The 12156-nt window shown below is 36.0% G+C and overlaps 1 protein-coding gene across 3 annotated transcripts in view; it reads right to left on the reverse strand.

Annotated features, from left to right (window-relative positions):
* Window positions 1-1291: 1291 nt before the first annotated feature.
* The window catches only part of PKIA (cAMP-dependent protein kinase inhibitor alpha), an 86003-nt gene continuing 75138 nt past the window's right edge, over window positions 1292-12156 (reverse strand). For 2 of the 3 annotated variants that reach the window (XM_069466335.1, XM_069466333.1), the window contains 2 exons: window positions 8320-8497; window positions 1292-4837 (listed from right to left, as the gene is read on the reverse strand). In XM_069466335.1, the coding sequence (XP_069322436.1) occupies window positions 4758-4837; window positions 8320-8470 (231 nt within the window). In that variant the 5' untranslated portion in view covers window positions 8471-8497 and the 3' untranslated portion in view covers window positions 1292-4757. The remainder of the gene's footprint in view (window positions 4838-8319; window positions 8498-12156) is intronic. The other variant, XM_069466334.1, reaches the window with a different exon arrangement.

Genomic DNA, 12156 nt, shown 5'->3' on the forward strand with positions numbered 1-12156 from the left:
TTTATGTCCACACTCAGCCTGAAGACAATGAGTAAGCATTGTTATACACTTTGTACAGTCATCTAGAAGACAAGTAAAAAGACGGGAGATGGTTTGATTGATTGATTGATTGGGCAGAGATGGCAGAAAGACAAGAGAGTAAGAAACTTGAGAGCACCATGGAGAAAGATGAACCAAAGATTTCAGACTAGGAGGGAGATTGCTGAGGAAATGTCCATCTTGGTATAATCAGAAAGGAGATGTAGTGCTACTTAGGCTGTTAGTAGTGCTAGTTAGGCTGTTAGTGGGTTACAGTCAGATAGTTGTTAATTTTGACTTTACTGTGAGAGATGGCAAGGATCCAAAATCCCGACAACCCAAACTAGGAAGATGCAAGAAATATAAAAAAAGAGACATTAGAGGCCCTGTGACTTGTTTCACTGGTCAGCATTCTGTTTGTCCCAAGTGCTTTTGTAGAGTTTTATCCTTGTGATCTGAATAACATGAACTTAAATATTTACATTCCCTCTTGCCTTCGACTGAACAGCTTGCCTGGACTCAGGCTGAGTGCTGTCTGATGCCTACTTTCCCCTGAGTCCCACCTTGGTCTCTGCATGGTCTTCACTGCTTGTATGTAATAAAAATAATATGACAAAATGACGGCAACGCCAAGATTAAAAGTTAAGCTCTCTTTGCTTCTCTCCCCCACAATGTTATCCTTAACACAGTAAAACCATGGGTGTCTGTGAGGACTGCATTTTATCTCTGACTCATTTGAAAGTTTTGGAGTGGAGTGGGCAGGGTGGGTGCATCAGGAAGCCTTGAACTTCTTCTAGATCAATAGTTCTCACGTGGTGGGGGAGGGGATGGGAGGGAAAAAGGTATCAAAGCCACATGGGAGTTATTTCAAGGGAGAGTGTATGTAAAAGTATCTACGTGTGCATGGGTAGAGGGTGGGTGATATAAAAACTTTTGGGGGATTCTGATACACATCTCTTTCTCTTGGTTGAAAATCACTTCCCTGCAGATGAGCAAGTAAGAACAGTAGGTGTGATGCTGAAATTTAAGATCTAGGAAGTGGGATGATTTTGGTAGATGAAAAAGTCCAGGAAGTAACTATAATGAGAGGTAAAGTAGAGCAGAATGGAGGTGAACATTACTGGAATGAAGGCCAGGGCAAAGTGAAGCTGGAGTGCTGGGTGGGTCCACCGCAGGCTGGCTGAGGCTTTGGATTTCTGCTTTATCACCCGCAGCACTTTCTCCTGCACGAAGTACATAGTGTATGTGCAATAAATACTCTTCATAGACTGTGTACATTTCAGAAAAATGTGTTACTTTTAATATCAATTATGTGAGCATGCAACATTGCTAAATACAAAAGTCATACAAGCTCACAAATGACTTCAGAGACTGCCACTCTTGTAATTAAAGCATAATTGAGGGCCTAGTAAGACATCATAAATCATAGATCCTTTCCTGTTTTCACTTGATGACTATACATTTTCTCTCTACTACTGCAGAGTTCACTCAGAAGCTTTGCTGCCTGGCAGTTACATTTCTTCACCCATTATTGTTTCTCCAAAGAGAAATAGCAATATTCTTCATCTTCTAACATGGCACGTTGCCACTGTCTGAGTGAGACTCAGGTATAGGGCATGTACAGTGGGCTGTTCTGGGAGTATTGCCTAAGAATTGGATTGCAACGTCTGTTACCTATTGGAAAAATATTTCTGTGAATTTATGATAACAAAATGATGGCATAGGATGCTTACAATTGACAAAAGATAAACTTGACAATTTCACACTTATTGCAAATGAGTCAAAAACTGAAATCTTAATGTTTCTATGTAATAAAAAAAATGAGTAGCATGAAACATAAAAAAATATGAATCATGCTAAGTTTACAGACCACATGCCAGAAAATACCTTCTGGGGAAAATACCCCTCTCCTCCAATAAGTTATAATTGAATTTCTTTTTTAAAAAAAACTACTTTTTTATGATCTAGTTATATTTCTGTTATTACCCATATAAGGAACCTTGAGAAAGGCAATTTCCCTTCCTGGGATTCAGTTTGCTTCTCTAAAATATGGAGGCTGAACAACTCCATCTCTAGAAGTTCCCTTAAAGTTCTGCAATTGGCTTTAATTTTATGATATGCACAGTAGAAAGCTCCCTGGAGACAGATAAACATAAGTTCAAATCCTAAATTCATCACTTAATTAGCTTTTTAAGCTTGGAAAAGTTATACCTTGTTGGGTGCTAATTTTGTAATCTGTGAAATGGTATAAAGACACCACTCTAATTGAATTGTTTGAGGATTAAATGGTAGAGTATGTGCTGTGAAGTGATTAGCAGAGGGGTAGTTGGTTAATAGGCATCCAGTGTCTACTCTCAAAACCAAGACCTTGATTTCCTACCCTTTCCTTCTCCCCTTAAAAATTCATATCCATGCATATTATTGATTTAAAAATAAAAGTTGTTACCATAAAATTTGGAAGATACTGTGACTTCTTGACAAGCAAAATTTATAAGATGTGGACATTTTGGGAAGTCCATATCCTATATTCCACAGGTGATTCCCGGCTTGGGAATGTCTCTGGGTTTGAATATAGCAGACAAGGTAGCAGTAAGAGGCCAAACTAAACCAAAAGCTCCATATGACTTTGCAATTTAGCACTATTTATATATTCAAAGACAAGCATGGCACCACATGCATTAATAATAGTGTATCACACAGGAATATAAACCCGCCACATATACTCAGCACTGGTTCTAAACTTTACAAAAATCACATGAAATCAGTTCAGAATTCCACAGCTTTAAGAAAGAAGAGAACTTCAGATTCACAAGAAAGCTACAAAGATAGTAAATGAGGATATTGAAAACTGATCACAGGGGTTGGATGTTTAAAAACGACTGCTGGAGATGTCTAAAACAGCCCCGGGAACCTCTTTTTACACTTGTGAGTCTACTAATGGGTGATTTGTTTGAATTTTAACTGGAGATTTTGGCCCCTGATGACTTAGATAGAGGGAAGTACTCCAAAATTTAATATTTCCTCTCTCTGTTCTTGGAAAGACTCAGATTGTTAACAATTTCTTCTAGTAATATCTGATTGAGGGCTAAATGAGACCCATGCCCTTATCCCGGTCAGTTGAAAAGTTTTGTAAAGGGACATGTGAGCAGACTTACCTTTCATCCAATATAGAATTATTACTACAAAGAAGGGCTGAGTCCCTGGTATAACCACAGAGATTACCTGTTGAAATGTTGCTCTACCTGTTTCACCTGGGACTCCATCAAAGCCCTTGAGGACAGCTAAGTGGGCTCTTTATTGTAAAGAGACTTCCTGTTGTCTGCTATTTGTCCAGTAATTCATGAACCACTGGCATATTACTGGTTCCTTATTTATTACCACTGATAAATGATTTCATAATACTGACCAGAGGGATTACACAACTCACAAAAACTTTCCATATAAGAACCATGATGTCAAAACACAGCAGAGGCCATCAAACACCATATTAATGAGGATTTTGTTAGCTTCTACTGATGATAATTATTGTATCAGAATGCAATTCGCACTAATTATTAGTAAAAGTTTACAAACATTAAAAAGTGCATAATAACATTTGGATCTGATAGGGCTGAAAAAAGACATGAAAAACACAACATGAGGGCTTTACTTTTGTGATTAGTGTCCACATGATTGCAAGATCACTATCTCCATCTTTTCAGCCTGAAACATACCTTCTGGGTAGGTATGCTGTCCTCCAAATTTAAATAGTAGCATACAGGATTGTGAGAAATTTGATTCCATAGTACAAAATATTTTCAGTTCTTAGTATTATCTTGGCTTTTCTTTTTTACCTTCCTACTTCTCCAAAATTCTCATAATTAAAACCAAAAATATTAATTGGGAGAAGTTGTTCACTTGGGAATAAAACAAAATTGACAGATTGAATTCTTGTCTGTGCAGACACAAAACAGACCGAATTCAGATAATATTCACATTAATGGATATTTTTGAATGCCTGTATAATAAAGCAAAAAAGTCTTGATGAATTTGTTAGACTTCATTCATCAACATATAGTGATCAAGGGGAAAGATTATATTTAAAAAGTGTGTTCTATCTTGTGTACACCACCACACTATGGAAAATTAAAAACAAGACAGCCCTTTTAAAAATGAGTGGTATAAAAATTCACAGTAATGTACATCATTTTTGTTTTTCATAAGCAATCCAAGAAGGGGGGCAGTGCTGAGCATCTATATTGTACAATACAAAACAGTGTAAATAACACAGCAGTAACACACAGATACACAATGCTAAAAACAGTGCTTTCTGGATGGTTCTTTTACTGGGTGAATACTTGAACCAGAGAATTTTAAACTCTGGGGTTCAACCAACCCTCCGCAATTAGACACAATTAAATCCTCTGACATTGTGAGGGCCAGATGCTACAGGAAGAATCATCATCTAGGTCAGTGCTACTCTCTACAAGCATTTCATCATATGGTCATGTGAAAGGATCCAAACAAAAATGACATCCAAGCATAGGCCACATGATTTCAACCATTGCTAATGACAGAGGTAGAGAAGAGTCTGTCTGTAGCCACAGCCTCTGCCCCCATTTTTAACATAACGAGCAGATTCCTGCAACGCAGCACAGCCATTTTCCTTTTCTCCTTTTCACTCATGGAAACAAATGCATTCCAGCCACGCCTGGAGATTTGAGACATTGTCAGGTGTTGTTCAAGGTCAAGGTGGGATGTTAGCTTTCAGATTTTGCTGCTTCTCCCTGGGCTTCCCCACTTTGTTCTGTCGAACTCCGCTGTGCATCTTCTTCACCTTCTATGAAAGGAAATGAAAAAAAAAAGATAAACGCAAAATAAAACTATTGCTTATATTTATCAACTCTCAGTATATTATATTGGAAACTTTAGAAATACTCAAGGCATCTGAAATCCTCACAGAGACAAGTGTGTTTTCTTGGTGGTCAGTTCGACATCAAGAAAATTGCTTAAATTTTCAAGGGCTGGCTAATTCCATGAACTTGGGACAGCATGGCTCAAAACCAAAACAATGTTAGAATTTTCAGAGCGGTTAATTATCAGCTGTGTTTTCAATAAACAGCTAGGAAATCTCATGGCCAGGTCACGCCACTTACATTGAGTTTTCACTGGTTGCAGGAATAAAAAGTGTCTTAAGAAATCAGAAGTAGGAGCGTTTTTAACTTTTTATGTGTATTTTATTTGAAGAAACATTTTAAAATTGCATTTTTCACTTTTTAAAGCACTTGAGGATAACCCAGCTGATTTCTCAGAGGTATAAAAGCAATAGTGGAAGATGAAAGGACATTATCTCAGGTGGGTAGTCCCTTGGCAAGTACTTATAATGGCCTCTGGCCTGCCCTTAGAGAACTAATGTATAATTCTAACAAAACTCCCCTCATAACTGCACACTTAGCAGCAATCTTAGCCAGTGACATAATAGACACTGAAACTGAACAATGCTTTCACCTCATAATAGGTCACTGTATATGAGTGCAAGCTGTAGCTACTCCTTGACTCAAAGATGCAGATATCTGCATGTGTTATGTGGTTACTGTGCAGCCAATATGGATTGGGGGATAAAATATTTTGAGGTGTTGCAATAATATAAATCATATCGATATTTTCTAAGAGGTTATTATAATCAAATGGATGAAGGTAAGTGGGCTGGTCCATTCTTTGGATCATAATGCTGAAAGGCAGTTTATCCTATACTCTTTTATTTTTTCTTTCGAGACAGAGTCTCACTCTGTTGCCCAGGCTAGAGTGCCGTGGCGTCAGCCTAGCTCACAGCAACCTCAAACTCCTGGGCTCAAGCGATCCTCCTGCCTCAGCCTCCTGAGTAGCTGGGACTACAGCCATGCACCACCATGCCCGGCTAATTTTTTCTATATATATTTTTAGCTGTCCATATAATTTCTTTCTATTTTTAGTAGAGACGGGGTCTCGCTCTTGCTCAGTCTGGTCTCGAACACCTGAGCTCAAACAATCCACCCACCTCGGCCTCCCAGAGTGCTAGGATTACAGGCGTGAGCCACCGTGCCCGGACTGTCCTTTACTCTTTAGTACATATAAAACATCTTAATACTCCAATGATATTCAGTCTCTAGGGAAAATAAAATAGTTCTTCCACATAAAAATCATATTCTGTTCTAAAGAGGTTCCAAGGGTATGACCAAGCATTATGTATCATTTTCATACACTGTTTCATTATTAAAGTAATGAATAGGCTCCCATGATGTGCAGATGGCCTGCATCTGAGATGTGTAGATTACCATGCAACAAGAACAGGAGAAGTTCTTGGTAGCCAAATGAATGAAGTCAAATTAGGACAGATGTAAGACAGTAGAATATTTAAGAATGAAAGTGACTGCATAAATACAAGATGAAGAATGTGACTCCCATGGGGCTTGCAACTTTCTAGGTGTCTGGGGGCACTTCTCAGGCCTTCGTATTATGCAGCAAGCACAGACCCATGGCTAAATAGATGCACGGTGAACATGGGGCAGAAATATTGTCTAGTATAAATTAAAATCAGGCTGAAACACTCAGAAATTACAAATTCTCACCTATGTTAAATTTGCCATTATATTTTTGTCATTTTTTATATTTTAGACTTTTATATTACACAGTTTTTCTTTTTAGTTCTTTGTACTTAGAAAAATAAAATCAGTATTCTTTATACTTTGTCGAGTTCTGGACTTTATGATTTCATGAGAAACAGAAAATTTTGCAAGGGCTTACAGAGTTGCAATTAACATATAGAAATGTTTTGAGAAGACATTTGGAAGTATAAAGATATTTGAATTATTTTAAATTATGTAATCACACACTAATATAAAATATAAAATAATTTTATTTACTATAGTTATTCATATAAGATGTCAGCTCACTATCCAAGTTATTTATAATAATTTAGTATGTTTTCTTGTATAAGAGAGGTCTTGGATCTAACAATTCTCAATTTCAGGGAAAACAGAAAAATTAAATTACACTAGGAATAAAAAATGTCCTATATTAAGAGTGATTAAAATTAATGCAGATTATTTAAAATACAATATTAAGGCAAAAATAAAAAAATATAAATCTCATGAAAGAAATTAGCAAATTCTCAAATACTACACAAGAAGTGTATTTACCCATCCCATGTTACCAAATTGGAATAATTCCCTATGTAGTCTTTCTCAGAGCTGCTTTGGGAAGTAACTACTGGTTGTAATAATACAAAAACAATAAACCCTAAAATATACATAGGTCTATATATTCCAAAGTGGTGATGTTGAAGTTTTATTATTAATCTGAACTTGAAAAGACCAATCTGTGACCTATGGATCTTTAGACATTGAATCCAATGCTGTTCTTATGTATTGAGTTCAAGGTAACAGTGCTGAGCTGTTTCATTACTATATACATACTCTGACTCAGTTTTCCAATAGTCTGAAAGCTTTGCCATAAAAATTCTAATAGTGAAGCCATTGAATGGTTTCAAGTCAGAAAATACAGTAAGTGATTTTTACATACACAACATGATGGTTCCTTAATCATGAATTCTTTTTACCTTTAAAGGTTATTTTTGCCCAAGTTTTCTCAGGAAAATACATTCAACTTTGATATTTACAAAAGCTACAGGACTTATTCTAATACTCAGAAGTAAGGCTGTTAAGTATTTTAAAGTGTAATCTTGTTTTTTCATTAGTAGTTAGACTCCTTAAGTAAGATTTCAAGGCCCAGTTAAAAGACAAATTTTTCATCAACCATTCTATGATGAAAGGGAAAACTAGAGGACCCTTTTACCTAAAACTTACTTGTATAATAGACTATTTTACTTCCATTATCAATAAAATTGATTCTGGAGTCCCTTTTCTTCTGAAACAGTTCTTAGAATTGAGGTCCATTACACTCATCTGTGAATCTTATTAAATATCTATCAAATGTTAGAGGTGGCCAATATTGTCAAGGGCAGGAGCTCCATCTCTGCTAAATATTCCATATAAGCAATTTCAGAGCTTTTATAGAGATTAGGATTTAAAAAACCCACCATTTGTATTACTGATTGCATTAATAAAATCAGATTAAGGAGTCTGCATTCGAGTGGGAAATCCTGTAAAGAGAAGTCATTGAAAACAGAGTGAGAGTGACTAAGAGATTAGTCCTAGATGTTCGTCTTGCCCTAGACTGTTTATTACTTTACTTTCAAAGGTGGCTTTTTGTGTCTTAATGCTAGTTAGTGAAGTGCTGCAAATCATTCCATGTTCATAGAAAGGTGTGTGCCAAATAACTCACCTGTCTTGTTGATATCAAGACCTGCTAATTTCAAGGCTAATTCATTGCTGTTGCCACTTGCAGAGGAAACCAGGATATCATGTATTGCATTTCTTCTACCTGTTCTTCCTGAAGCAATAAAATCTGCATATGTAGTTTCCACATCAGTCATTGCTAACAAATATCCACATAGCAGGGACTACAAAAGAGAGAAAAATAAATAGGTAAATGTAACAGTAGTGAATGGCAAACATTTAACAAACTCTTGTTAAACTACTGGCCTACCACATGAATGTAAAACAATTGTCTTGTTCACATGTTCATAAAGCAAGTAGTGCTTTTTCTTGTCCTAAGTATTGATATAAAGGTCATGGAACCTTTTCTGTACAAGGCCTGAGAGTAAATATTTAGATTTTGAGGAGCATATGACCTCTATTCCAACTACTCAATTTTGTCCTTATAGTGTCTATGTCTTTCGTCCTTATAGTGTCCTATGCAGTGATAGACAATACATCAAAAAATGTAACAAACTTTATTTACAAAAATAGGCAGTGGGCTAGATTTGGCCTACATGTCATCGTTTGTTGACACCTGGTTTAAGTTATAAAATTTTCTTTCTCTAATACCATTTTAGTCAGTCTTCAACTCTGGAGAAAAGAACTTGAAATCAGGTGGGGGGTTGAATGGAAGTGGTCCATCCTAGGGGGTGAGCAGCGAGTGAGCGCATTGTCTGTAGAGAGTTTAAGAATATTAATGAAACTGACCAAAATCCAGTTTGCTTTTTATTATCACCACACACCAGCAATTCTAAACATTGTCAGGAGTTAAATACTGCTTCCAGTCCAGGAGGACACCTCCTTCTGGCCCTCTTGGTAAGTCATTGCTTGAGAAGAATAACAAACTCTCTTTATTGAATCTTTGAAATAAAATTTCAAAAAGTATAAAAAAAAATGATCACTCAGAAGCACCTCATTTCTAAAATCCTGAATTTGGAAATTCCCTCCTTTTCTTTTTCTTTTCCTCTTGTACTCAGTGAATTAATTCTTCACACTGATCCTGTCTTTAATTCCTTTAACCACTTTTATTTTAGTTTCCTCTAGGTCCCGTACTACGGGCAGTCCAACATGAATCAGTTGCCTACCACTTTCTGTGGCTTTTTCTTAGCATCAAGACATCCCTTGGATCTATTGTGTCACCTCACTAGTGGGAAAACACCACGGTATACTTTCTCTGATCTTACCACTGGGTGGCTGAATGTTACCAGAAAAAGTCACAAAATTGTGCCAACTGGCTCAACCAGAAATTTCTGACTCTATTATTAGTATACACTTGGAGTGGCTCAGAGATTCTTTTGTTCACCTCTAGTTGGCTCTTCCTTATGTTTTTCTCTGTGGGAAGGATTCCAAACCCTTTTCAGTCTACACACCAAACACCACCTGCCTTACGAGATGACTCTGCATCTTTCTTTTCTGAGAAGATACAGGACAAAAAAAAAATTCTTCCTTTCCCAAACAGCATTTCTCTGTATAACCACTATTCCTTTTTTTTTTTTTCTGGATGAATTGGCCTCTTTCTTTTTAAGGCATCTATTGCTTAAATTTCCTTCCATCCCTAATGCCATCATCCACTTCCCATTAACATGACACACCATGTTGGAGCATAGTGTTATTTCTCTCCCTGGATATTCATGTTTAATAACTTGCCAGGTCATGTTGGTTTTATTTAATGTAACTCATATTTATTCCCTATAAAACACAGGAAAAGCTCTTATGAGGACTATTGCTGAGTTCTTCTATTCCCTAAATTTCTCCATCCCCTACTCTATACAAAATACAACTATCACAGTTACCTTTTTACTTTTCTCAAAGACCTTCAAAGCCTGTCCCACAGCCTACAGAAAACATTATGAATTATTTTTAGCATTTCTTTTAAGGCTTTTCATACCCTGCAAAGGATCCTCCTTTGCTGTTTCAATTTTAACTATTAGTTCTCATACTTGGTACGTTGTAGAATAATGTACAATATTTTTCCAGAGCTTCTCTGCTGGTACATTTGCTCAAGTCTATTATTCCAGTTAGAATGTCTTTTCTCTGACAAACTTGCTTGTTAAAATGGATTTAGCCCTCAAAACTCTGCCAAACACCATCTTCTTTCTTATGCCTTTTCCTTATCTCATCAGCTAGCGATTCATGGATTTGATTTGTGCCTGTACAGGGCACTTAAATTCTAAGTAGCATTACAGTTACCTCTGCTTCTAGACATATTACAGGCTCCAAAAAGACAAGAATTGAATTTTGTTAGTATTTTAATCACAAACAATTCCAGCAGAGTCCCTTACACACATGGCCAGTGTTATATAAAAGCATGTTGAATAGAACTGACCAATGAGGGAGAAATATATTAATCACTCATCATAAGTATCCACAGAAAACGTCCCTGCTTACTGATTATACTGTTACCAAATCCTAAAAATGTGTCTACTTTAATCTAAAAGTCTTTAACAGGTGAAGAACCTGAGGATCAGATAATTCAAGTGATCTGCTTATCTTCACAGAGTTAATTAAGTGCCTAGAACTTAGGTATGCAAAGTTCCAGCCCACTCTTTCTACTTTACCAGGTTGCCTGTCTGTAAGTTGGAGTTTAGATAAAATTTTTGACCTTGGAGGAATTTCATGCTATTAGTTGTAAGGATATTTTCATTATCTGCACCACCATTAAGCAACACAGTATCCAGTTTCTATGTTATTTTAAAGGTTTGGAATTGTATATCTACATCAACCTAGCAAATATATCTTACAAATGTTAAAGAGGAAATGGAGTTATAGGAATAAGCTCTTTCCATAATCATTTTCACTTCATCTCTGTTTATGGCTTTTCAAAACATAGGGTTTAAAAAAGCACAACTGTTATTATTTCTCATTTGATAATAATGCCATGAAGTAAGAAAAATATCCTCATTTTTCAGATGAAGAAATTAAGTCTTAGAGATTTTAAGTGACTGCTAAATTATACATAGAAACGTGACTTGTAGCCAGGTCTGTGGGTTTTGTGTAAAGGGCATTGTATTTTGCAATAGAGATCCTTGTTTTTTGCCATTATCATTTTTTGACACAGACTGTCATAATGATACATGTGCTTGGGGGGGTTGATATCTAATTCACTTTGCTGATAATAGTTTTAAGGAGATTTGAAATATCAAGAATAAGGTAGAGAAAGGTAGTTACATTTTCTATGGAAGATATTAATTAAAGGAAGGTTGACTGTGTTTTGATTTATTTGGGAATGCTAAATGATCCTGGTGAAAATTCTACTTATAGGAGGGGAGCTAACAACTTATTTTGAATTTTCATTTAGTGCACTCCTAAGTAATGAGCACATAGAGAAAAAAAGCAGAGTTATGAAAGATATAAATATATGTTACACTAATTTTTAAAATGTTCATGTATAGCTTTCATTTGGTTTGAGTGAAAGATAATACGGACAATGATGAGAAGAGCTTATTCCTGTAGAGTTGCCCTTCCCTTAAGCATTCTGAAATATATTTGTTAGATTAATGCACATCCAGTTCCACACCTTTAAAGGAACATCGAAACTAAGTACTGGACATCCGATTACAGTAGCCATTATAATTATTATTATTGCAAAAGTAGTATTTTGTTTTTTATTATGTTTTCTTTCTCCAGACAATAGATTACTTTTCCAATAAAAGAACAATAGCTGACAAATAGCACACACCAAATATGTGAATGAAGGAAGGAATATAATTACATTTTAAATAAAATATATAGGTACTGTGTACCCTATATTTTTCTCTCTCCATGATTATACTTCTTTTAGTGAATTCCTATTCACTAAAAG

This window comes from Eulemur rufifrons, chromosome 3 (genome assembly GCF_041146395.1).
Source record: "Eulemur rufifrons isolate Redbay chromosome 3, OSU_ERuf_1, whole genome shotgun sequence".
NCBI lineage: Eukaryota > Metazoa > Chordata > Mammalia > Primates > Lemuridae > Eulemur > Eulemur rufifrons.